This window comes from Pogona vitticeps, chromosome 1 (genome assembly GCF_051106095.1).
Source record: "Pogona vitticeps strain Pit_001003342236 chromosome 1, PviZW2.1, whole genome shotgun sequence".
In the NCBI taxonomy this organism is placed as follows: Eukaryota; Metazoa; Chordata; class Lepidosauria; order Squamata; family Agamidae; genus Pogona; species Pogona vitticeps.
The window spans coordinates 86,268,079-86,295,632 of NC_135783.1; the positions used below are offsets into that span (position 1 = coordinate 86,268,079).

At 43.4% G+C, this 27,554-nt stretch overlaps 1 protein-coding gene across 7 annotated transcripts in view; it reads left to right on the forward strand.

The window, feature by feature from the left end:
• Positions 1-3,452: 3,452 nt before the first annotated feature.
• Positions 3,453-27,554, forward strand: part of MTCL3 (MTCL family member 3) — a 48,229-nt gene continuing 24,127 nt past the window's right edge. For 2 of the 7 annotated variants that reach the window (XM_078383376.1, XM_072996947.2), the window contains exons 1-7: positions 4,008-4,221; positions 5,818-6,922; positions 8,318-8,542; positions 11,438-11,596; positions 16,848-16,919; positions 20,323-21,501; positions 23,745-24,088. In XM_078383376.1, coding sequence (XP_078239502.1) covers positions 5,900-6,922; positions 8,318-8,542; positions 11,438-11,596; positions 16,848-16,919; positions 20,323-21,501; positions 23,745-23,855 — 2,769 coding nt within the window. In that variant the 5' untranslated portion in view covers positions 4,008-4,221; positions 5,818-5,899 and the 3' untranslated portion in view covers positions 23,856-24,088. Of the gene's footprint in view, positions 3,590-4,007; positions 4,222-5,817; positions 6,923-8,317; positions 8,543-11,437; positions 11,597-16,847; positions 16,920-20,322; positions 21,502-23,744; positions 24,089-27,554 lie in introns of those variants that run through there. The other 5 variants (XM_078383379.1, XM_078383378.1, XM_072996953.2 and 2 more) reach the window with 4 other exon arrangements.

A 27,554-nucleotide genomic window follows, 5' to 3' on the forward strand; every position in this document is an offset into this window, starting at 1 on the left:
AAAAAGCAAAAAAAAAAAAAAAAAGCAAAGTGTACTGCTTATATACAATACCACCCCATAGCACTTAGAGCACTCTCTGGGCAGTTTACAAGTAAATTATGCAGGCTACACATTGCCCCCCCCCAAGCAAGCTAGGTACTCATTTTACCGACCTCAGAAGGATAAAAGGCTGAGTCAACCTTGAGCCGGCTACCTGGGAATGAACCCCAGGTCGTGAGCACAGTTTTGGATGAAGTACAGAAGTTTAACCACAGGGCCATGAGGCTCCTGAACACTAGGTTTAAGTGACATGAAGTAAGAGCTTTGTTGAGCAATTGGCAATCTGGTTTATGTCTTGAATTTACATACCTTAAACTGTTATTGCAAATAATTTCTGTATTTTCTAATCTTATCCATGTTTTCTCAGAAGTAATTTCAACTCTGTTCAACCAGACTGACAAAAAATGCATAGGACCAACACATCACAGCACCTTGTTGTTAAATGTCTACCCAGAAGCACATCCCAGTATGTTCAGTGGCAATCCCTTCTAGGTAAGCTTGTGATCTACAACAATTCCAAGATCCTTCTTACTCGTAGTGTTACTGAGCCAAGTATCCCCCATCTTGTAAATGTGCATTTGGGTCCCCCACCCCCGCTGCCCCGGTGTAGAACTTTGCATTTCTTTCTGTTAAGTTCCATTACTGTCTTCAGTCCAGTGCCGAAGCCTATCAATATGTTCTCAAATTTTGTTTCTGTGTTCCAAAGTATTAAGTATTCCAGCCAATTTTGTGTCATCTGCAAATTTGGTAAGTATTCCTTGAATCCCCTCATCCAAGTCATTAATAAAAATGTTAAAGAGCACTGGGACTGAACCTTGTGGTACCCCATTGGTTACTTCCTCCCAGTTTGAGAAGCAGCTATTGATGTCATTAGGTGTGGATGTTAATGTTTATTTTAAAGCTTCCTATCCATTTACCAATTCAGCTCCAAGGCTTTGTACCTGGGGAAACCTTTGAAAGCCTTGGGATGGAGAGGGGAAGGATTTAATGCCCCCCAAAAATCACTGCCACTGGTCATGCCACTGGGATCAGGATCAAGCATAATGGTAGCCTTAAAGCCTGCATAAACCATACTTATTACAGATATACCCCAGACGCGTGTCTGTAGTACAAAAATCTATCTTTTAAAAGATTTGGGTACCTTTATAGAGTTCCCATTATACTGACCAAGACAGGAGATTATCAATGCCTGGGTTGCAGAGACTCGGCTATCCTTGTCCAGAAAGAGTTGTTGAAAGTAAAAGACACTTGCCACTGCAGTCCCTTTGGACCCCAATGACAATGACAGGACTACAGACACATCCCTGTCACCAATCACCTCCACCCAGAAGAGTCAATCCACCCAATTTTGGACATGGGAACCAATTACCTCTAGGCTTTCCATCTTGCCAGGATTTTGTTTCAGTCTATGGGCTCCCAGCCAGCTCACCACTGCATTCAGGCTCTAATCCAGAACTTGTAGTGCTACTTATGAACCAAATGGAACAGAGAAACAGAGCTGAGTGTCATCAGCATACTGAAGACACGACACTCCAAATCTGGCTGCTTTGTATGGGCGTCAATTGACAATGCAGACAAAACAGTTCTGTGAGGCTTCCATAGCACAACTGAAGCCAGTGAGACACATTCACCAAAATGCTATCTCTTTGGAACTGATTCTGTTGATTAAGAAGGAAACCATTGCAATGTAGTGCTTAGTTAAGTTACTAGATGCTTAACTGAGAATTCCTCCAGATAGACCATTTGCTCCTCTTCATTTTGTGCCATTCAGTGTTGCTTAGTGGTGAAAACATGCAGATTTTCCTGAGGTTTCTGCTCACTCTTATAACCCCAATTCTTCTTTCCTTTAAGACAGGGGTCTCCAAAATTTTCAGCATGAGGGCCACATGCGTTCCATATTTTCGAGGACCAAAGGAAGGTTTTGAGGACCCTCCCTCCCACCCACACTCCTGCACGCACGCACACCAGGCCAGATAAAAAGGCAAAGTGGGCCAGATGTGGCCCACTGGCCATAGTTTGGAGATGCCTGTTTCAGCATATTTTAAAAAATCATTTTGAAAATATTTCAGAAACTTTGGGAAAACTTTTGAAATCATCTTCTGTGATGTTTCTTCCCCTTTTTTTAGTAGTTTGGCACAAACAGTGAAGGCTTCAGATCTGAAACCAGTGTAGCAGAGATAACCCTGCTAATCAGAAATCAGCTCTTTCAAAGCAACTATTTAAAAAGCATTGAGGAAACCCTTTAAGAAATATTTTTGATGCTGGATTTTCTGTTTAGTACATAAGCAATAAGCTGGAAACTTCCAGCTTGAGCAATTCCTGCCACCAGAACTGTGCCCTCCTTGTAAATTGAAACAAACAAAAACACCTAGAAGAGCTGGCTTTTAAAAACCTAGTTTGCCAGGGGTTTTGTTGCTCCTTGTCACTTGTTGCTGCTGATTTAAGCCTTGCAGCCCTCGAACAGCAGGAAAAATACAGAAAACTTTCAGCGCACAACTGAATACATAAAAGTGAACAAATGTGTCATCTGGATGAGCTCTAGGCACACTGTGGTTATGTATGAGAAAAAGACAGGATTTGTGTGGGCAAAGCTAAGGAATAAAATCTACTCTTTAGGAGATTAAGATTTCACAAAACACCATGTGCAGAGTACACATTTTAAAGGCTTTAATAGTCTTAAGAAAGAATTGGATGATGTGAATACATAAGCACTTAGAATAATTTGCTGATATGGGTACATAAGGAGATCCAAAGTCACATATATGTTGACCGTCATCCTTCAATCAAAATGACATCGGGCAACAGAGTGCCAGAGCCAGTCAGGGGCTTCTTGTTCCGCACAAAATGAGCGAAAGGATGAGGAAACCAAGCCAACTACGTACTGGCAGCCAAGCAACGTGGGGGAGTCTTTGTTTCGGATCCCGCTCCCTCGCCCCGGCTTCCTTGCGGCCTGGAGAGCGACGACAGGACCTAAAGTCCAAGAACAAAGGCAGCCACCTTCCGTGGGGCGGGTGCCGCTCCTCCTGCCTCCGACAGCTCCCCGCACATCCTTGGGGGAGACTAAATATTTGATCAGAATCGATTCTGGTCGCCGGGCTGGATTTCCAAGGGAAACCTGCCCGGCCCTTTGGCACCCATCCTGCCAGGAGAACGGCGTGATCCCATTTGCCTTGGTGCGGCTGACAAAACTCGCCACGGAGCCCCGAGGCCTGCCTGGGCGTGGCGCTTGCCTTTGACTCTCTCTCTCTCTCTTTCTCCTGCCACCCTCCTCTCCTGCTGCTCCCTTCTCCCCCCCCCCCGCTCTCCCCCACTCCACCGCCCCCTCCCGGGGCCCAGTGAGGTCAGCTTAGGAACAGCGCTTCGTTCTTCGCTGAGAGAGAGAGAGAGAGAGAGAGAGAGAGAGAGAGAGAGAGAGAGAGAGAGAAGAGAGTGAGAGAGAGGCAGCTCTCCGGCACCGCTTGGCACCTCCTCGCGCCTCCGGGCCGGCCAGGCGGGCGGGCGCGCGCGCGGGTCCCTTTCGCGGGCCAGCCCTTAAGAAAGCAAGGGAGCGGTAAGTCCGCGCGGGCGCGAGATGGCCGGGTCGGCGGCGCCCTGCTTGCCTCAGGGAGGGAGGGAGGGGGGTCACGTTCTGGAGCCGGGGGAGGGGGGGGAAAGGGCGCTCCTTTCCCGCTGTGCCCGGGGAGGTCCGAGGAAGGCCGAGGGCGCGCCCAGTCTCTCAACCCAGCCGGCGGTAACCAGCACCCCTCAGAAAGTGGAAGGCAGGAGAAACTCCGCCGAGCTGTCGTGGGCCTGCCGGCTGCCTCACACGCCAACTCCCGTTCTCTCTCTCTCTCTCTCTCTCTCTCTCTCTCTCTCTCTCTCTCTCTCTCTGGAAAAGTGAGGGGGGGCTGCCTTTTGTTCCTCTCTGCCCGCTTCCCCGCCCCCTTCTCCTCCCCGGATCCCCGGCTTGCGAGGGAAATCTGCGGTTATAGGAGGGCCGAGGAGAGTAAAAGAGGCGAGCAGCGTCGGGGTGCGGGGGAACCTTTGGTTTTCGGAGAGTTTCGATTCGGAGGGGGGGAGCGCCGGCGAGACTCGGAGGGACGTCCTTGGCAGCTCCTCCTGGATGAAAGGTGACGGCGCGCTCAGCCGCAGAGCAACCTCAGGAGGAGAAGCCGGTAGCGGGAAGCTCCGCGATCTCTTTTGGTGTGTAAGCTTTAAAGCCTGCGAAATATTTGCTAATGACCGAGAGTTGGATGTAAACCAATACATTAAAGTCTGAACTCTTAACTTAATGGAGGAGTTTGGGGCTGTGTTGAAATGTCTTTCTACAGACGTTTACAGTTCATATCTAGATTAGATCTTTGTAAAAGATGATTTGTGAGCAACAAAGTGTGTAATGTATGTATGTATGTATGTATGTATGTATGTATGTATGTATGTATGTATGTATGTATGTATGTATGTAATAATACTGATAAATAAATGATTAGTAATTTAGGTTGCAATCCCAAAGAGACTTCTTTAGGAATTATTGGATTTATAGTGGTTCCTTATGAAGAAATATGTAGCAAACAGAGCTTTTCTTCTTATCCACTGTGACAATTTTGCTAGTAAAGGTGGTTATAGAATGCAATATCTTCTCTCATTTGACACTCCACTCCCAATGCAAAGACTAATACATTGATGCAATGATTAATGTACATTGCAGTTCCCTGCACTGCATTGTGTTTTACTGTTTACTTTTCAAAGTACAGTACTTCATCTAAACCATTTTTTTATGAGACAAGGGCTGTACTCCCTTGTTCTCTGGGCATTGTGCATTGGAACAAAGCTAATGTTGTCGTAGTCTAATATATTCTAGGTATAGCATGTTATTTGCTTCTAGAATCTAAGAACTGACCTTGTCAATTAGAATTTTTTCACTTGTAGATCAGCTGTGTGTGTCCATATATACAGGATATTTTATAAAATGCAGTTAATAAAGTGTGAACATATGCTTTTCTGGACTAAGCTGTGTAATAAAATGTGGTAGGGATTAGGAAGCAATTCTGGGCTCACCTTGAGGAAGTGTGAAACCACACATTTCCCCTCCCCCTTATTATTTAATTTTGATCTGTGAGTATCTTTTCCCCATCCCACCCTCGCAGCACCTTAAATAATATAAATAGCTTGTACTTTGTTAGTGAGCATGCATAGCGCAAAGGATGGAACAAAAATATGTATGGAGAAATTAAAGAGTTCTAGAGGATAGCTAACTCTTTTGTTCGGTTGTTCCGGGTTGGAGGGGCAGTCAAGCTTTTCTCGACAGGTAATCAGAAACAAAAAACCCTGACAATCCAGAGCCCTACCTTGGACATTCTGTAGGACCTGCAGATCGGTTTAGGCCTGGATCTGGGATGGGCCGAAGGGATTAACTAGCCTAGGCAAAGCGATTTGCTTCTGCCTTTGTTGGGGGGAGGGGCGGGCGCGGGAACTGGGTGAATTTTTTTTCCCCCACCATCTTTGACGAGGCTCCCCGCCCCGCTTGCCCTGCAGCCTTTCCCAACTAACCCCTCTTTCCCTCCCGCCCGCCCCCCGGGCTGCCGGGGATGCTCATGCTAGGAGTTTCCGTGTCTGACTTTCGGCAAACCTCGTGGCGCGGCTGTTCCAACTCCCACCCCCCCCCCTTGTCTTGCAACTGGGCACATTGTTCTCTTCTGGCGGCGATCGAGCGCGCCGCGCGCTCTCTCTCTCTGGCGGCCCGCCGCCAAGGGTTCTGATTTAACCTCCACCCCCCCCCTTCGCTTTCTCTCTCTTCAGCACCAGCACCCCGTAGCCGGGCAAAGGCGATGACCCTGCCGGGATCGGACCTTTCCGCGACACCTCGGAGCCCACCTCGGCCATGAGCCAGACGCCTAGCGGAGGGGCTGGTGCGGTTCCTACGGCCGCTTCCCGGCTGCTTCCGGAGGGGAGCAGCAGCCGAAACAAGCAGCAGCAGCAGCAGCAACGCGCGTCCTCGCCCGGGAGACCCAAGGACTCGCCCGCCCGCCAGCTCTCCCCGGCTTCTAACGCGTCCCGCTCCGCGGCGGCTGCCTCGTCCAAAACGAGCGGCGCCCGAGCTCAGCCGCCGCCGCTGCCCGGGCAGAAAAGCGGCCGGGCGAAAGGAGGAGGAGGAGGCGGCGGCGGCGGCAGCGGAGGGGGAGGAGACAAAGCGTCTCCGCAGTCGGCGCCGGGAAGGAGCGCGCTGCCGTTGGGAGCTGTCCAGGCCGGAGATGGTGCTGAAGCGCATCCGGCCTCGCCCCTGGTCCCGGCAGGAGGGGGCCCGAAAGCCAGCTCGGGGCCTGCTGCGGACAAGCGAGAGACGGCTCCCAAAAACCACGAGCTTCCAGCGACGTCCAGAGCTGGAGAGCAGCAGCAGCAGCAGCAGCTTTCAAGCGTGACTGGTGGAGGGGAGGTGGAAAGAGTGGGGAGCAGTGGCCTTCCTCAGCCACCACCCAAGAGCTGGAGCCGAGGCAAAGCGGGTAGGCCTCAGCCAAAGGACGGAGGAGAAGCAGGTTCTCTGCCTTCTGGTGGGACAGGAAAAGGCCGGGCCCTGGCAGTGGGTAGTGGTGGTGGCTACTGGAAAGAAGGATGCCTGCAAAGTGAGCTCATCCAGTTCCATCTCCGGAAGGGCTTGGCAGCAGCCCAGATGCAAAGCAAAGGCAACAACCAGGGTAATGGCAATGGCGGCGCTGCCTCAGTGGCTGAGCAGTCCCAGCCTGCCTCCTCTTCGTCCTCGACTCCATCACCAGTTGCGCTGGCTGGGACCGAAGAGGCCAGTGGACACAGTGGGGTCCCTGAAGGCTCCTTGAACCTGACCCCTCAACAGCAGCAGCAGCTTCAGGAGGAGGTGGACAAACTGTGGGAAGAGAATGAGGCCCTCAAGGTGAGCAGAAGGAAGGGAAGGGGAAGAGATTCACTTGGTGAAGCCCATTAATAGAAGACCAGATAGGCGGGATATAAATAAAATAAATAAATAAATGAAAATAAATAAGACAAAGTGATCAAAATGCCCATTTTGCTATCTTCCAGCTTTAAGGAAGTATCAAAACATGAATTGACAGCCATATAGTTTTAGCCTAAGTATTGCTTTACATATTTGTCAGAGCTCAAGGCCATGTATGTGTTTCTCCTCCTTTCCACCTTTTTTTCTTAAAGGGGAAGCTGATGTTCTCCCCCCCCCCCCAATTTTGCTCCTGTCAAATGTTATCCATGACATCACAATGCATATGATAAACTGGGCACTCCAGAAAAACTGTCAGAGCATATAATTTCTGACTGTTAGAGACATGATTTTCCATGAACGGTGCTTCTGAAGGATAACTGGCTAAGACATAGCATGTACACAGACCTGTCTCAGCCAGTTATTCCTGTCGCAGCCATGCTTCTTACATACTACATATGTTTGTGTGTTTTCCCCAGACACTACAGGAGTTAGGTGGCTGACATGTGAAATGACAACAACTTGTTCCCCTTTAATGCCCCTGGCATTACCTAATGCCCCTGGCATCACTTAATGCATGAAGGGTTGCTTTCTTATTGTCTGCCATCTTCTTCTTTTTTTAATAGCTAATATAAAAAGAGATTTGCACATAGTAATGCTTTTTCTCTAAAATTTGTGTCATTTACATATATTTTTCCCTCCACAATTTGTTTCTCTTTTATTCGAGGTTTCTTTAAAAGTAGAGCTACATTTTATGGCCAAAATCCTGTTACCATGCACAACAGGAATGATACCATAATTAGTGGCAATCTTTACTGATGATGAGATCACTCCCATTGTGCAGGCAGAATCTGTCCAACAGTATTTGGCCTGTAATTACTAGTAAAATATGCAAGAGCTTCATACCATTGTTCAATTGACTGTAACTCTGTGATGATGGGCTGAAATCCAGTAGTAAACGGCAACTAGAGCTGAATCAGTCAGGATTTAGTGAGTTAACTCATCCATAAGTTCAATTGATTCAATGGGCCTACTCCAGTTGCAACTTGATTTCAGTCAATGAAGAAAGAATACTCTGATCCTACATGATGTCCCCATGTTAGTTGTAAGTAGCAGAAGAAGTAACATCACCTACGTACTTCTGTCTGCTGCCTACATGTTCATGTATACAGCTGTTACTAACTTCGTCAGTATGTAAGAGGTATTCAGTGGGAGGTTAGTCGTGTAAGGAGATCATTGGTATATTTGGTTTTTAAAACTATGTGCCTCCCTTTCCTTTATCTCTTTGAATTCACATTATATGATGCATTTCTGCCTTTCCTTTTGAATGGATGCCAGAATGAGATAGATGAGCTGAGAACTGAGATGGATGAGATGAGGGACAGCTTCTTTGAAGAGGACGCCTGCCAGCTACAGGAAATGCGCCATGAGTTGGAGAGAGCCAACAAAAACTGCAGAATCCTTCAGTATCGTCTTCGAAAAGCAGAGCGAAAGAGGCTCCGCTATGCAGAGACTGGAGAGATTGATGGAGAACTTCTGCGTAGCTTGGAGCAGGACCTGAAGGTACCACTGGGCTACGCTGGCAAAGAGATGGGAGACTGGTGGCGGGAGAACTGTTAAGCTGTGAAACTAGTGTATACTCTATTCTTGCAATAGAAGGCAGAGGTTCCTTGAGGAGTGGACTGCCCTATAATTTTGGAAACCAAGGTAGCTGAAGTCTCAACACTCTTCTTTCAGAAAACACTCATGCAAGTATTTTGCCCAGTGTGGGGAATTTTGATCCTCCAGATATTTTGGACTTCAACTCTCAGAAGCATCAGACAACATGGGCAATGGTAAGAAAACATGTGAATGGTAGTCCCAAACATCCAGAGGATCAAAGCTTACTCACACTTGAGTCAGCACTTTCTAGTTGCTGAACAAGCAGTTTCAAGTTCCCACATGTCTGCAGGTTTTTAAATGTGACTGAATATGATGCTAAGGCTCAAGACACATATGCACACGTGCAAGAAAAATGCACTGGTAGGTTGTGGAAATGTACACTGTGTGTGAGAGAGTTACACTTGTAAACCACTAGGTTGCCTTGCCCCTCACCATTGCAAATTCCCATGGACATCCTTGGGAATCAGCATAGATGCTTCAGCTAGCATCTTGTTTTGGTTTGATTTTGCAAGGAACAACAGTCAGGCAACTGGATTCCTCTGTTTTCCAGGGTGTGTATTTTGTAGTCAATCATACACTGGTTGCAACAGGTTGTTTGACCAGTCACACAAGTGGGCATGTGACAGCCACCCCAAAATGCAGTAAACTACTCACATAATTGACACAGTGAACTGAGCAGGATAGTGGCTTTTGCGTCTGATTCATACATTTGTCTCCATCTGTGTGTTATTAGAGAAGTTACAGCAATGCTGTCATGTGGTTAAATGTTCTTTATTCTGATTATCAGTACCTCATAGATAATAGCATTTCCTGTAAGAGCAAGTGATTCACTCATGACTGCTGTTTTGTGGATAATAATGGGCTTTCAGGTTGCATTCTGAGAATCTCTTTATCTTGTCTAACTAGGCAATATACATTAAACCAAGAATCCTATGCACACTTACCTTGGAGTAAACATTATTAAACATGAGGCATAATTCTCAGAAAATGTGACTACAAGGCTATAAACATAATAGCACATGTTTCGGAAACTTGTGGTCTGAGGAGAGAAAAAAAAAAGGGTGAGGTGCTCCTAGATCAGACAATTAAATCCTGTGTCCGGCGTTTATACATGAAAAATAATTATGTATATATTTTCAGGTTTACAACTATGAGGCAACTCTTTGGACTTCTGACAGTTCTTACATCACATCTACTTGCATATGGTTAACAGTTACTGAGATTTTTTGATGCTAATGTTTTTGTGCCCTTATCCAATCTTCCAGTGAAAATCTGCCCTCACCAAGTTAAAATCTGATAATGTTTAATTATTAATCTGCTAAAATATTTTCGGCTAGTGCCAAGTTTGCAAGGCGAGAGAACATACTTAGCAAGCCTTAGAAAATAAAAGAGATAATGGTTAAGAAGCCTCTTCCCCACCTTTGAAAAATTACTAGTGGGTGTCGAAACCCCCAACCATTAATGCCACGACATTGGGATTCTAGTAGTTAAGCTCCCCCCCCAAAAGCTTCCAAGTCCTGTCATTGGAGTGGGGTGTGTGTGTGGGGGGGAGAAAAGCCCCATCTCTGGCAACTGCAGTGCCAGAGGTCAATGTTTCTAGACAGTGAGAGCTTTGTTCTCCTTGCCTTCCTGCCAGGTCACCTTTTCTTTGCCCTATTTTGCCTCCCTTCTCTAGACAGAGGCAATGAAATAGCCTTTAACATCGCTTTGTTTGCATCAGTTGCTTCTCAGGCTACAGAAATGGATCTGCTCTCCTTACTGTGAGGCAAGCATGGGCCAAATGCTGGTAGATGGGAAGTACTGTTGCTGACACACCTGTCATGTTGGTTTCCTTATAAGGCCTCTGGGTCCCCCGGGGATTTCCATTCTATTGTGTCACTCAGGTGGAGGCCCAGCAACATTGTGAGGAAATATGAATGGGTGGTGGCAATAAATTCTTTCTGACTACCAGCTTTTTACATATGTGTGTGTGCTTTCCAGGTAAGGGAAGGAGGGTTGGGGAGGTGTGCCAGGGTGATAGTCCCTTCAAGGAGCTTAGACCACTAGTGAATTCTCAGTGGTGGTGGCCTCATTGCAGGATGTTAAATTGTTCCTTGATAGATGAGCAAATTCAAGTGGCAAGGCCAATAATAACATCCAGCATCCTGCTGGGATTACTGTGCATGGGACAAACATTGCAGAAGTAGTCAGGGTTGTTTGGTAAAGTTGCTCTCACATGCCTGTCTTGTGGCCTGAGTATGTGACCAGACACATGACGGGCAGCTTCCCTGTGGCCACTTCTGCAATTTCCATTGCACACCTGGCAATTTAAAGAAGATACTAGCCACAGAGATTGTCTTGCTAAAAAAGCAACAACCATCAAAAGTAAATGTAAGACATGCAAGTTGAAATTCACATTTTAGTGTATTTGTGTCCAGCCATAAAATTGGCCTTTAACGAGGAGTGTCATATATAAATTCTTTTTCAGTCATATAATACTTCAGTGATCCTAATTCTAAAATGTATAGTGCCTGGAAGTCCTCAGCAGCATTATGGAATATATGAACTAAGGCCCGGTTATGCTCTCATTCTTTTAAAATCACTGGGGAGAATGATTTGTTCAACTTCCAGTGGAATTACATTCATGACATAGGTAGCAAGGGTGCCCATCTATGTTTAGAATTCCAATACCAACCATATTTTTGTTTTTTAAAAACAGGTTCCTAAAGTTACCGAATCACAACTAGCTCTCCCATAACAAAGATTTTTTTTCTGGTTTCAAATACCATTTTCTAGTTACAAATGCTGTTCCCTTAGGTTGCAAAGGATGTTTCGGTGAGACTTCACAATGAGTTGGAAAATGTGGAAGAAAAACGCACTACTACAGAAGAAGAAAATGACAAGTTAAGGCAGCAGCTAATAGAAGTAGAGATAGCTAAGCAAGCCGTTCAGAATGAACTTGAGAAGGTGAAAGAGGTAAGTGTGTACTATGATTAATGGTAGAAGATGCCAAAAAGCCCCATAATTATGGACTAAGCTCTGAGGATTCTAAAATGGATCAAATTATTCAATTGTTGTAAGAGAGAATACACATTTTAGGAACTGTAAACATTTTAGAGGAAAATATATTACATACTTCCTTGCTGCATCACCATTACATTTGTGCTTAATATTGAAGTCCTATTCAGGCAATACCACATTAAAAACACAAATCAGCATGGAAACGGGGGTTGCAGGTTGATGTTGCCTCAACTCCCCCTGGCTAGAATATACCCCTTGTTTGTTGCATTAATTCATCCCATTTTAGTAATGCCTGAACAGAGATATAGTTAACTGTGAGATTCCAGGCTTATTCTATAGTAACACCATTTAAAAGATCTTACATTGTAAGTCAAGGAAAGCCCTTAACTTGAAGAGATGGAATAGTCCAAGACTAGGTGAGAAATTGGGCAAGCTACAAAGTACCAGGATAGTTCCTGAATAAGGGAATAGTAAACCGCTTCTGTGTATTCTCTACCTAAAAAACCATGGAAAGGGTTGCCATCATTCAGAACTGACTTGACAGCACACAGTTATTTAAATTTGTTCTTAATGAGCAAGTCTTATTATTTGGGAGTGTTCTTTAAAATAACAAGTAGATCTGATCACCTGCTGCAATTCATACATGTAGACAGGAAATGGTATCCTAGCACTGGTGAATGAAAAAAAAATAGTAGCTCTCTTCCCTGCCTTCTAGCTGCAAGTCAGAGTCATGCTGTTGTACATGTCCCCCTTCTCCCTTCCCCCTGTTTTGAGATAACAGCCAACCAGGTTAATGTGAACAGGCTTGCAAAGTAGCTTCAAATTAATAACTGAAGAATTTGTGGCTCTTTAATCAGTTTTATTTAGCATGGGCTTTCATGGACTTCAGTCTACTTTGTTAGATGCATGATAAAAGGAGAAATCTGTGAAAGCTTATGCCAAAGAAAAATTGCACCATAAAAGACTTCTTTGTTTCTGCTGCAACAGTGCCTACATCCACCCAGGCCGTTCCACAAAATATGAACACGCATAAGAGGTCACTGTCATCTTAGATAAAATCTCAAGGCTTGTTTAGATATAATCTCAAGGCTTGTTTCCTATGCCTACATACCTGCTTAGGAAACTGACAGTTTTCTACAGTTCAGCTGTGGGCTAGCCCAAGTCTGTCTTCTTTTCATATTCTCTTTTTGTAGGTTGAGCACTAGTTTTAAGTTCACAGCCTAGCAGGTGCACTGGGAGGGTCAGTTTTCTTACTGCTCATTGGCCAAAATCGTCTTGGGATTTTATGTGTGTGCATGAGGAATCATGACTAGAAGGGAGATTTCTGTTGTGTGCATGCCAGGCACTCAGTTAGGAGTATCACTGGGTGTGTGACTGGCATGAATACAGTACCTTGTCAGTTTGCTACACCAATGTATGTGATTCTCCTGGTTCATGTGTAAAATCCCAACAAGATTTTGGATTATATCATTTGTGTGTCACAAAAGGGTGACCACTAGATCTTTTGTATCCCAAGAAGAACAATATTAAACAGCAAAGGACCTCACAAGACACATAAATAAATGCAAAATGAATTTATTACAATTCTAAATAAAGGGGTTTCATGCATTCAGCACATTCACACCACATACATACTCACCAAAGGGAGAAGAATTCTTTATTTGCATTGTCCAAGTTCCAAAGAAAGTAGTTAGTTCCAAAAGCCTTTTGGTCTCAGCAGACAAATTATGGTTGCCCAGACCTCTCTTTTTATATTCTTTTTAGGCAGATTGCTAGCTGGGCATGTGCATTAGAGGTTTCTTTGTTTCCCCCTTGATATATGGTCATCATTTATTGTGACGTATGGAATACTTAATGTGTCTTCCATCACTTAGTGGACAGGTGTGGAATCTGCTTGCTCAGGAGGATCTTCGTACCAGGGTCTTCTTAATCCCCTTTGCTCTACTCCCTCAGTTAGTAGCAGATGTTTTTTTATCAATTTACTGAAAGCATAGCTCAAAATGTTCAGTTCAATACTTGAATTTCTCACAATGAGGGCTTATAGCCAGAAATAGAAAGCCCCATAGTTCCTCTGGTTCTGTTGGTCTCTATCTTTGTCTCCTAACTCTCTCTCTGGATCTTCACCTTATCCAGGCCAAACATACACACACCTTACATGGGCAGCTACATGTGTATATCTCACATGGCACCAGTGGCTGGGAGCTGAATGATATTTATATCATGTGTTTCATGTTAAGTTTATGAAAGTTGAAACATCACTGGAAAAAAGTGCAGTCTTTCCAGAGAACATATGACTCCTACACTGTAAATCTAGGCACGCCGGACATCTATTGCAACACAAATTGATTATCTATTAGAATTTGTTGATATTTCTTCCAGCAATCTTAATTCTGACTTGGGATTCCTCCAGTCCAGCCTTTTGTTCGCCTCTGGAACAATCTGCCTCCTGAGATTCGCGGGGCTCCCTTGCTGGGTATCTTTAAGAATCAATTAAAGACATCCATTCGGCAGGCCTTCCCATCAGAGAATTCCTGACAGCCTTTTTCTTTCTTTTTTATTGTTTCTTTTACCTTGTCTAAGGCTTTTACCATTTAAATTGTATGTATTTTTATTGTATCATTTTTATGATTGTTTGCCCTCTAGAGTGGTCCTGACCCAACCAGATAGGCGGGATAGTAGTAGTAGTAGTAGTAGTAGTAGTAGTAGTAGTAGTAGTAGTAGTAGTAATAATAATAATAATAATAATAATAATAATAATAATAATAATAATAATAATAATAATAATAATAATAATAATAATAATAAATTGCATGATATAAGTTAAATAGGGGGGAGACAATATACAGCCTTGTCATACTCCTTTCCCAATTTTGAACCAATCATTTGGTCCATATCCAGTTTTAACTGTGGTTTCCTGTCCCACATATAGGTATCTCAGGAGGTAGATAGGATGGTCAGGCACTCCCATTTCTTTAAGAACTTGCCATAGTTTGCTGTGGTCCACACAGTCAAGAGTTTTTGCATAGTCAGTGAACAATGAAGCAAAAGTAGATGTTTTTCTGGAACTCTCTGGCTTTCTCCATAATCCAGCACATGCTAGCAATTTGGTCTCGAGTGCCTCTGCCCCTTCGAAATCCAGCTTGTACTTCTGGGAGTTCTCAGTCCACGTACTGCTGAAGCCTACCTTGGAGGATTTTGAGCATAACCTTGCTAGCGGGTGAAATGAGTGCAATTGTACGGTAGTTGGAGCATTCTTTGGCACTGCCCTTCTTTCGGATTGGGATGTAGACTGATCTTTTCCAATCTGGCCACTGCTGTGTTTCTCAAACTTGCTAGCATATTGAGTGTAGCACCTTAACAGCATCATCTTTGTAAGATTTTAAATAGTTTGACTGGAATGCTATCACCTCCACTGGCCTTGTTGTTAGCCATGCTTTCTAAGCCCCACTTGACTTCACTCTCCAGGATGTCTGGCTCAAGGTCAGCAACTACATTGTCTGGGTTGTCCGGTATAGCCAGATCTTTCTGGTAGAATTCCTCGGTGTATTCTTGCTGCCTCTTCTTGATGACTTCTGCTTCTGTTAGGTCCCTCCCATTTTTTGTCCTTTATCATGTCCTTCTTTGCACAAAATGTTCCTTTAATAGCTCCAATTTTCCTGAGTAGATCTCTGGTTTTTCCTTTTCTATTATTTTCCTCTATTTCTTTGCATTGTTCATTTAAGAAGGCCCTCTTGTCTCTCCTTGCTATTCTTTGGAAGCCCGCATTCAATATTCTGTACCTCTCCCTATCTCCCTTGCATTTTATGTCCCTTCTCTTCTCTGCTATTTGTAAGGCCTCATTGGACTGCCACTTTGCTTTCTTGCATTTCCTTTTCTTTGGGATTGTTTTTGTTGTTGCTTCCTGTACAATGTTACGAGCCTCTATCCAAAGTTCTTCAGGCACTCTGTCCACCAAATCGAGTGCCTTCAATCTGTTCGTCACTTCCACTGTGTATTCATAAGAGATGTGGTTTAGATTATACCTGACTAGCCCAGTGGTTTTTCCTATTCTCTTCAGTTTAAGCTTGAATTTTGCTATGAGAAGCTGATGATCAGAGCCGCAGTCAGTTCTAGGTCTTGTTTTTGCTGACTGTATAGAGCTTCTCCATCTTTGGCTGCAGAGAATATAATCCATCTGATTTCAGTATTGCCCATCTGGTGATGTCCATGTGTAGAGTCGCCTCTTGTGTTGTTAGAAAAGAGTGTTTGTGATGACCAGCTTGTTCTCTTGACAAAACTCTATTAGCCTTTGCCCTGCTTCATTTTGAACTCCAAGGCCAAACTTACCTGTTGTTCCTTTTATCTCTTAACTCCCTACATTTGCATTCCAATCCCCTATAATGAGAAGAACATCTTTCTTTCGGTGTTATTTCTAGAAGGTGTTGTCAGTCTTCATAATTCAAAATACGACAGCAATAATTGCTACCTGGAACTGAACGTACACAACAGTTTGCCACTTCATCTAAAAATTCCAGTTCATTTTAAAACATAATTCTTAGTGGTGGTCTTGACCTCTAAATTGATATGTAGCTTAGAATATGGCTGGTTGCAGGATCTGTATTGTAATCTTTAAGGTCAATGTTAGTTTAAGAGATTTTATGTATTTGCATTTTTACTGAGGTGATGGCTGCACAAATGTTGCTGATGCTAGAATCACCTCTGACATTGTTGTGGCCAGAAAAGGAGCCAGTGTATGTATCTCTAAAACCTTTTAAAGGGCAATGCATCAACACTGTATATGTGCATCAAAACCAGAAAATGAGGATTCCCATGATGGGAAAAATGTGGGGTGGGAACTTTACAGTATAGTAGTTTAAGCTAATCAGTTTCTTTCCCATTGGAGCTTCCACAATGCAGTGCCTAAGAATGACTCATAAACACCAATCTTTCAAAAACTAAAATACTTTTTGGTAGCACTTAAGGTACTAAGCCAAATGAACAATATTTGCTGCTAAATACATTTTGGCCCCTTTACAAATTGAAAATTTACATACAAATTTCTGAAGTTTGATTAAAAACAGTTGTTTTCTGGGAGAAAAGCCACTTTTCAAATGCATCCTTTGGTTTTGTTGTTGTTGTTGTTGTTGTTGTTGTTGATGATGATGATGATGAAGGGTTTGCTTTGCACATCCATTAATAAAATATTTATTATGTATTTCTTTTACAGCAATCTATGAAAAGAAGGGGAAGCAAAGACTTGCAGAAATCTGAAAAAAAGTCACAGCAGACACCCACTGAAGTGAGCTCAAATGCTTCTGTCCATCCTGTGGCACAATTTGGTAAACTAGGGTTTGGCCATTTGCAGTCCTTGAGATATTTATTTATTTATTTATTTATTTATTTATTTATTTACAAGATTTTTAGCCACACCATTATCAATGGTCTCTCAGCGGCGTACAGCAGTGTTATAAATAATGCCCAATAACGTTATAAATAATACTCAATATTAAAACAGTTAATTTATCATTAATAAATCCTCCTGATCATACAGCCAGCTAAAGTATACTATTTAATTAAAATGCTGGCTAAGCAGAAAAGTATTTGCCTGGCACCGAAAAGCCAAAAGTGTCAGAGCCAGGCAGATCTCTATAGGGAAGATGTTCCAAAGTTGGGGGGGCAACAGCCGAGAAGACCCTATTTCGACATGCCATCCCCCTCACCTCTTTCAAGGATGGCACCTTCAGAAGGGCCTCATGGCCTGATCTTAGAGGACGGGCAGGCTTGTATGGAAGAAGGTGGTTCTTTAGGCAACCAGGTCCTAAGCTGTTTAGGCTTAGGACCTGGTTTATATGTCAGAGTAACCACTTTGAATTGGGCCGGAGCAGCAACTGGCAGCCAGTGTACATTTTTCAGAACCGGTGTGATATGAATCCACACGGTAGCACCACTTATCAGCCGTGCAGCCTGGTTCTGTGCCAGTTGTAGTCAATGGACTGTTTTCAAAGTCTGCCCCACATATAGCGCATTGCAATGGTCCAGTCTGGTTGTTACCAATGCATGTGTGTCTGTTGCCAGGCTCCGCTCATCCAGGTAAGGTCAAAGGTGACATATTCTCTGCAGCTGTAAGAAGTCACCCCTGGACACCAAGTCCACAGGGGCTTCCAAGGTCAGACCTGGGTCAAGGAGCACCCACAGACTGCAGACCCTGTTCTTTAGGGGGACTGCAACCACATCTAGGGCAGGAAAATGGCCCTTTAACCTATCTGGCAGAGCACCTACCAGCAGAACCTCCAACTTGTCTCGATTGAGCCTTAGTTTATTAACCCTCATCCAGTCCATTATCGAGTCCAGGCATGAGTTCAGAACGGTGACTGCCACACTTGGATTAGTAGAGAATGAGAGGTAGAGCTCCGTTTCATCAGCATATTGCTGACTCCTCAGCCCAAACCTCTTCCCCCAGTGGTTTCATGTAGATATTGAATAGCATGGGGGATAGTATAGAGCCCTGAGGAACCCCATGACACAACCGCCATGGATCAGAGCTACTGTCCCCCAGCACCACCTTCTGGACCCGATCAGCCAGGTAGGAGCGGGACCACCATAAAACGTGGCCTCCCAATCCCATCCCAGTTTTGGAATGCAACGTCCATCAACTCAAGTTAGCCTAGCCCATGATGAGGGATGATGGGAGCTGTAGTCCAGGAATTTCTGGAGGACGGTGTTTTCTTTACCTCTGCAGTAAACTGTCTGGCAGTTGATTCATAAGTTCCTAAGTACAAACTGTTTCTCAGTCAACAGTGGAAAAGCCATGGCTTTGTTTTTGTTCCCCCCCAAACTCATTTACTACATGTCTCAAATGTTTAAAGATGCTGTAATGAATATGATGGATTCCCAATGTGGTGTAGTGGATAAAGTGATGGTCTAGGACTCTGGAGAACAGAGTTCAAATCCCCATTCAGTCATGGAAACTCACTGGGGGAGTGGAACTTGTCAATCCAGGCTTTCAATATCTCACTTACCTTGAAAGTCCTATTAGGGTCACGATAAGTTGGTTCCGACTTGATGGCACAGAAAGCACATACACAATGAATATAACAATGTTCTGAGTTAATAAAACCTATGTTAATTTTACCCTCCCTAGCCATCTATTTGCATATTGGTGTTTAATTACAGAAGGATTCTTGGCATCTGTACTCTCAAGATTTAAAGGTTGTGCTACGGAACAGTGTTCCGTTATGATATTATTTTGAAAATATGTCACGTGATCAGTAATAATAATTACATGTCATCAAGTTAATTCCAACTTGTGAACACCCTTTCCAGAGTCATCCAGATATAAGGTACTTAGAAGGGGTTTACCAGCATCTTCTGGTGATGCTGGGGAACTGTGTAGTTTGCCCAGGGCTATGCAGACTACATCTTCTCCAAGGAGGCACTGAGAGAATTAGACTCCCAACCATCTGCTGTGCAGCCCAGTGGCAACACTTTTTCTCTCTTGACAATGCCAACAGTTAGAATCTCTTGGTCAGAATCTCAGGCATTTCTAATAGCCAAATTCAGCAGCTTTTTTTTTCAGGCATCTGAATAACAAATGAGAGGATGAACATAAACACATTAGCTCTGCTGTCTTCACCACAGTTCTTGTTGCTCTAAAGGGATGCTTATCTGATAACCAAAAACCTGAATAGGGCTAGGTTTGATTCATACATTTTCAACATAATGGCTGAAATCCTGTTGGCATGAATACATGGGCATAAATGGTGATGATGTCATGTGCCCATGACATTACCCTTTAATTTAATTTAATGGTTAAATTAAATGTTTCCTATCTATCAATTAAATTGAATTAGACTATTGCAGGCCAATGTCACCATTAATATTTAATTTAATGTGAAGCTTTCTGTTCTGCCTCCCACCATGCTATGAGATTCCCTGAATCTCTTTTGATCTGGAAAAGCCTTTGTCAGCCACGGAGTTGTGGGAGAGCCTTTAACAGCAAAAAATTGCTGCCAGACCACTGAAGCCAATCTGGCAGCAAGTTTTGGATATTAAAAGCTTCCATTAACCACCCCAAAACTCCCAAACACTTTCCCAAGTCAAAAGGGATATCTACAAGACTTGGAACCTAAGGGAAGATAGGTAGCTTCAATAAAAGTAAAGTCTGACATCACAGACTGATGATGTCAAATTTACACCTGCATAATTACACAAATGGTTTCAGCCACTGTGTCACAGCAGCTAACTTCAGTATGTCTGTTCTGGAGGACCACTGTTTAGCATCCCATGAGTGCCTATGACAAATCTGGTTTTGTGTTTCTGTAACTTGTGAAATGGCTCTTGCTGAAAAGCAGAGTTCCAGATTATGTCCATTTGCTTTTCAGAAAATGCTTGTAAATTGACTTGAGCCATTATGATTCAGGATACACAATAATATTCTAAATATGTTTTCCACCAGAACTTTCTGTAGATTCTGCTTTTGTAGTGCTGCAGAGATGTCATATACCATACACTGAACACCAAATATATATATATACGGTGTTTAGTAAATGGATTCTGTAGAATACATTCCACTGAATTTAGTGGAGTGTATTGAGGCCAGTATTCTACAGTTCGGTGTTTTAGTGCTTGCTTGCTTGCTTTTTTTGAACTGTCAGGTATTCTTACTGATATCTTAAAAAGCTGTCATTCTTTCCTTTTCTAAGGAGGACAGTGAAGATTTGAAATGCCAGTTGCAGTTTGCTAAAGAAGAGTCTGCCTTGATGAGGAAAAAGTTGGCCAAAACAGACAAGGAAAAGGACAGATTTGAACATGAGCTGCAGAAGTATAGATCATTTTATGGTGATCTGGACAGCCCTTTGCCAAAAGGGGAAGCTGGAGGTCCACCTACCACAAGAGAAGCAGAACTCAAGCTTCGTCTGAGGTTAGTAGAAGAAGAAGCCAATATTCTAGGCAGGAAAATTGTAGAGCTGGAAGTTGAAAACAGAGGGCTGAAGGCAGAGCTTGATGACCTAAGAGGAGATGAATTCTCAGGGACAGCTAATCCCCTCCTGGGAGAGCAGAATGAGTCTCTGTCAGAATTACGACAGCACCTGCAGCTGGTTGAAGATGAAACAGAACTGTTGAGGAGAAACTTGGCGGATGCTGAGGAACAAAACAAGCGCATCACAACAGAACTGAACAAATATAAATATAAGACAGCTACAGCTCATGACACTTCAAGGCATCACGACAGTGTCAAGATGGAAGCATTGCAAGAAGAACTCAAAGCTGCTCGCATGCAGATCAATGAGCTCAGTGGCAAAGTCATGCAACTGCAGTATGAAAACAGGATCCTCATGTCCAACATGCAGCGCTATGATCTGGCGTCTCATCTCGGAATCCGAGGCAGTCCCAGGGATAGTGATGCAGAAAGTGATGCAGGAAAGAAAGAAAGTGATGAAGATTCTCGGCCCCCACACCGCAAAAGAGAAGGGCCCATTGGTGGGGAAAGTGACTCAGAGGAGGTCCGCAACATCCGCTGTTTGACGCCTACCAGGTCCTTCTACCCAACGCAGGCAGGGTGGCAGAAAAGCTTCACAGACCGGCAGCAAATGAAGGATATCCGATGTGAAGCAGAACGCCTGAGCAAGACAATAGACCGCCTGATTTCAGACACGAGCACCATCATAGCAGAGGCGAGAATTTTTGTGGCCAATGGAGACTTGTTTGGAATTATGGAAGATGAAGATGATGGCAGTAGGATACGAGAGCATGAACTTCTTTATCGGATAAATGCCCAGATGAAGGCATTTAGGAAAGAGCTCCAAGCCTTTATTGACAGACTGGAAGTTCCAAAGTCTGCAGATGATGGAAGCACAGATGAACCTTTGTCAGTGAGTCAGGTAGATTTTTATGGGGATAGCTATTTAAGTAAAACATTTCAGCCCAAGATGCAGTGCGGCTATCTGATTCCCATTTTCTTAAGAGGCTTCATGTTTGCACTTCAGTTTCCAACACTGTGGTTTGCAATGTTGTCCTGATTTGGGAGTCAGATAGCTGCCCTGGGCTGACACCAGATGTTAGCATGGTTGGGCAGCTGCTAGGGCCTATGTGTTGTATCCTTTACCTCTGAAAGCTGTTCAGGAACACAGCATTGTTATTAAAATGCAGTTCTTTGGAGCTGTTGCCAGGCGAACCTCTTGAAGGTGTGGTACAACCAGGAGAATCTCTGAAGATGACTGCAGTGTTTGGATAGGTCTCTCTTGGAATAAACAGTTCCTCTAGGACCCTGATTCCAACCTCTACAGGGCTTCATAACCCAGTATAGAAACTTTAAATCTGGCATGGTAGCAAATTGGGCAATTCGACCAATTTCACCTGTGCTCCTGCATTTCTTCCTCTGGCACAGATGGAACCAATGACAGTAGCAAGAAAAGGGGTATGCTGACCTTTCCTTGTCATCTCCTTGTCTTGTCAGCAATCAACGTAGGCAGTAAGCTTGTGAGAAAGCATAACATCAGTACCTGGCAGCAAGAAGGACAGAGTCCTACAATGAAAGGGAGCAGAGAAGGTATCTTGCCTGAGGCCTTAAAAACTGCAGCTATAGTAGCAAAACACTATTTAGTTTTTTGTTTTTTTTTAACTGAGTAATTAAGAATTGGGAGATAAAGCAATTGCATCAGTTGAATAAGAACAAGTAATTGGTAAGTGGTGCAATAATTCTAAGGTGTATTCAAAGATATAATTCAAAGGTGTATTGCCTTGAGTTGTGAATCGGTGGGCATAACCATTACTGCTTCTTCTTCAGCTTTTGTTTCATGCAAAATATGGCCCTTGCTAAAAAAAAGTGCTTGTGAGATTGAGGCTCAGAAAGCCTTCCAGTATAAAGTCAACCAAAGAACAAAGGAGTAATCAAGAAATTGTTGTGGGCTGTTTGGCCATGTTATGGAGGTTTCTCTTCCTAACGTTTCACTAGTCTCCATGGCCAGCATCTTCACATCTTCAGAGGATAGGAGTTAGAACTCTGTGTTCTGAAGACAGGCAGAGTTCTGTCCTCTGAAGATGCTGGCCACAGAAACTGGTGAAACATTAGGAAGAAAAACCTGCAGAACATGGCTAAGCAGCCCAAAAAACCTACAACAACCATCGGATCCCAGCCCTGAAAGCCTTCAACTATACATTAATCAAGAAATGTTTGCAGGCAGAGAAATATCTATAGCAAACTAAAGGAAACACATAGTTTCCTTCCAAAAAAACAAGGAAAGCAGTAAGTAGGGGCAAAAATACAATTAAAACTACCCCAACCCAAAAACTACTAGAATATGAAAAGATTTCTGTTCCCTTCAGCTTGATGTCGTCTCTTCTTTGAGTCCAGCAGGCATCAGCAGGAGGCCTAAGCATGAGCAGTAGCAAACATGATATAAGAAAGTAAAGGGCCAAAAAAACCAAAATCAAAAACCCCCAAAATTGGGAAGGTAGATGCAACAAATAATCCCCAGAATTCATGCTGGTCCAGGCAGGCCAGGCAGCAGTAAAAATAATCCAAAAGAAATTGGAGGCTGTTGGGGGGTGGGGGAGTGTTTCCGAAAAAGCAAGAAAATAAAGGGGGGAAAAGAGGGAGGGGGAAGGAGATACAGTCAAAGATGGAAATACAGACATATGCATGCATATATCTAAGGTGACCTGTTGCATCACATGCTCAGTGCCAGATTGCAGACACATACCCATCCCAACAGTCCGAAAACATTTTCCTGCCAAAAAGTTCCAGTCTAGGTAAGTCTAACTTCCATCAAAGTGCACCTGTAAATATCTATCTGTGAGGTTTTGTTAGACAGGGGAAGGAATGACATTATTTCTGTGGAGATTCTGGTCCACTAAAGCAGGGATGAGGGGCACGTATACAGTCCTTCAGGTGTAATTGTTCTACACATCCCATCATCCTTTACTGTTGGCTAAAGTGAGTATCGGTGAAGTGAGTCCAACAACTGTGCAAAAATTCTGCAACCCCTGTGCAAAAAACTCAGTTAGACCCAGTATAGCATGCTTTTGAAGACAAGGCCTCAATATGTCTGTTTTTCCTCTTGAAAAGATAAGTTTGATGTTCCATTAACAAGGCTTTATCTTGTCTTTATATTTACTTTCCCAGATGTTCCAGCCTATCATTTTACTTATTCTCATCCTTGTATTATTTTCCTCCCTTTCTTACACAACAATATTTAAACTTGTCTTCCTTTTCACATTGTTCTTTGTGCTCTAGAACTTTTTCATCATTTGTTACCATTCATTGTAGCATTGTTTTCAGTTTCTTTTATTTTGTCCATCCCCCCCCCAAGATAAGAACTTCAAGAACTATAGTTTCTGTAGTTTAACAACTGCTGTAAAAACACTGAAGACTAGAGAAGAAAAATCAGCTACATGCCAAAATACAGATGACAAAAGAAGCAAAAATATTGACACTTGATTCAGAGAGCTGCTCATCAAAAAATTGAGGTAAGTGTCTGAAAATCTTTATTATTTTTTATATTAATTCCTTCCTCCCAACTACCCTGTCCCCAAAATAGGTATGTGTGCTAAGTGCTTTTCTTTGTCTTTAACACACACACACAAAGACACAAAAGTACAGTATTGTATTTGTGTAGAATATTTATATTGTAGTCATGGGTTAATAAAGGCCAGTTGGAGTTTGTGTTGTGCAAATGTGTATGCATCTCTGTCAATAAATGCAGATATACATATACATGCCCAAGTTACTGTATATTGATTCTTTCTCAGCAGAGAAGCTGCCATAATCACTGCCTTTGTTCTAATTGCTTGTTATGCACTGTTTTGCATCGCCTTAGTGCATTGTCTTGTCAGTCCTTGCAAGCCAGGAAAATATAAGGAAATACTCTCTGGTGCCCCTTGGCGCTCAACTGAGATAGTGCACCTTAGAAATATTGATAAAAATAAAAAAGATAAAACCAAAGCATAGTGTCACTTAGGAGTGATAAGAAAATGGCATAAAACCTGCAAAATTCTTGTCAGGAAGTGTGTAAAATGCCTTACAATGTTATTAGAAAGTAATGTTTGAAAGCAACTGGGTCTTTAATGGAGCTGACTTAATAGCTCAGTGAGTTGGTTATCTGGCACTGGATACCTAACTGAATATGCAGCTTGCCCTTCCAGGGAGAAGGGCAAGCTGCATATTCTCAAATCACCCCCAGAAAAAGGGAATGGTAAACAACATCCGAGTACTCTATATCCAGAAAACACTGGAAAGGATTGCCATAACACAGAATTGGCTTGACAGCAAATCATCATAACCACCATCACCATCATAGTTTATTTCACCTAGTTTTGTTGCGCCTGTGCAGCTCTGTGAACTAGTTTTGTTACACCTAGGTTTTTTTACACCTAACAATTCATTACACCTCCATGGAGCAGTGCAGATTTGTGGTTTAGGACCACAGTGCCTAGGCTTTCCCAAGCAGCCTGGCTGCTGAGAACTGTCATTCAGAACCACAGATTTGCACAGCCCTGCAGATAAGTATCTTAGGTGTTATTTGTTACACCTAAAAAGTAATGCTGTTCATCATAGGTTCACTGCCATTAGCTAAAAAAGATTATTATTTGAAATGTGTGGTGAATTTCAAAGGAATTCTGCATTAGGTTTGTCAGTCTTTGTCTTAAACAGAATGCAGTGCTGGGAATTGCTAAGCCCTTATTAATTTAGTTAGTTAGTTAGTTAGTGTGACAACCCCAGACCTACTGGAGTATGCCACCATGTAGTTATGCTGCCACCAACCATTCCCTGTAAGGAGTCACACAGACCAGGAATGGATTTTACTAAATAAAAGAACAGGGTTTATTGAAATAACAAACAGGGTAAATAAAAGAATCAGGTAAATAGGATAATGTAACGTGGCATAGCCCCAAACATACACATATAACAGATTGGTTCCCCCTGAACCCTTTAAGGTAACGCACAGACCCTGAACCTATCAGTTCTGGCTACCTAAATAGAAACCTGAACCTATCAGGTATGTACTAACTGACAAACAGTTGTACCCAGTCTGACACACAGACTCCAACTCCTAACTCTCCACACAAGCTCCAAATATATATACAGTACAGCTCCTCCCCCCTGATGTCCCGCCTTCCACTCCCCATAGGATGGAACTTTCCCTCCAAACCCATGACAGACAGGTACCATCAGTGCTGTATGTGACACCTCCCCTCTTTATAAGTTGTTTTGCAGGGGAAAAGCTAAAGTGCTTTTCTCCAAAAAAACAACCAGGATCAAAACACAAAACAGTTATACATTATAACACAATCCCATACTTACTTTAAACATTAATATTTACAATACATTAAGTTACCTTTATTAATACAAACCAAGCCTGTTCAATAAACAGGTACATTTAACTTTTGGTCACCAAAATATACATAGTCCATGGTTTCTTCGCCGTCTTCACTCGTCGGGTCTTCTTGACAAGGCGTCAGCGACACAGTTCATTGACCCTCTGACCACCTTCACTTCGAAGTCAAAATCTTGCAGGTTTAAAGCCCACCTCATAAGTTTACTCTTATGGGTTTTCATTGTCTTTAACCACTGCAGTGGTGAGTGGTCAGTGCACAGAACAAAATGTCTTCCCCAGATGTAAGGTTTGGCCTTCTGAATCGCGTATACTATGGCCAGGCACTCCTTTTCCACGGTTGCCAAATGTCTCTCACCTTTCTGGAGTTTCCTACTCAGGTAGGACACTGGATGCTGGTCACCATTTTCATCCTCCTGGCAAAGAACTGCTCCTACCCCGCTGTTAGACGCATCGGTGTAGATGATGAACTCCCGGTCGAAGTCGGGAGCACGCAGCACTGGATAATGGACGAGCGCCTCCTTCAACCTCTGGAACGCCTCCTCACAGTCGCTGGTCCACGGGATGCGGTCATCAGTCTTCTTCCGCGTCAGATCGGTCAGCGGAGTCGCCATCTCGCTAAACCTCGGGATGAACTTTCTGTAGTAGCCCACCAACCCAAGAAATGATTTGACTTTTTTCTTGGTGTTGGGTCTGGGCCAATCACGAACGGCTTCTATCTTGGCCTCTAGGGGTTTGATCACTCCCTTCACTATCCCCGGCTTATTTGAAAAAACCTTATGATATTTCGTGAGCAGCACTTTTAGTTCTTGCTGCTGGTCTTGGGTGAGTGCAGGACTGATCTTCACCTCATCTGGGTTGTATTTCACTTCCCCTCTACCCTCCCAGAAGGGTAATTCAGCTTCCTCACTCTCAGCTGCTTTTATCGCAAATAAAACCCTCTGTTCCCCTTGTGACAAACCCAGACCTACTGGGATATGTCACACAGTTACACTAAGCTGCCACCAACCATTCCCTGTAAGAAGTCACACAGACCAGGGATGGATTTTTAAACAATAAAAAGAATAAGGTTTATTTTAAATACACACAGGGAAAAATAAACAATCAGGTGAATAGGATAAAGTAACGTGGCTTATCCTCACTCATACAAGCATACAGTTTGGTTCACACAGAACCCTTAACTTGAAGCACAGACCCTGAACCTATCAGTTCTGGCTAACCAACAGACACCTGAACCTATCAGGTTGGTACTCTGACACACAGTAGTACCCTGTCTGACAAACAGACTCCCACAACAGCTTCTTCTTCCCAGCTGCTGCTTCTTCACCCAGAGTCTCTCTCAGTGTCTCTCAGCATCTCATATATATACAGTACAGCCCCTCCTCCTGATGTCCCGCCTTCCACTCCCCATAGGATGGAACTTTCCCTCCAAACCCATGACAGACAGGTAACATCAGTGCTGTATGTAACACCTCCCCTCTTTATAAGTTGTTTTGTAGGGGGAAAGCTAACGTGCTTTTCACCAAAAAACAACCTTGATAAAACACACAACAACAGTTATACATACCATATTACACTTACTCATACTTACATTCTAAGTT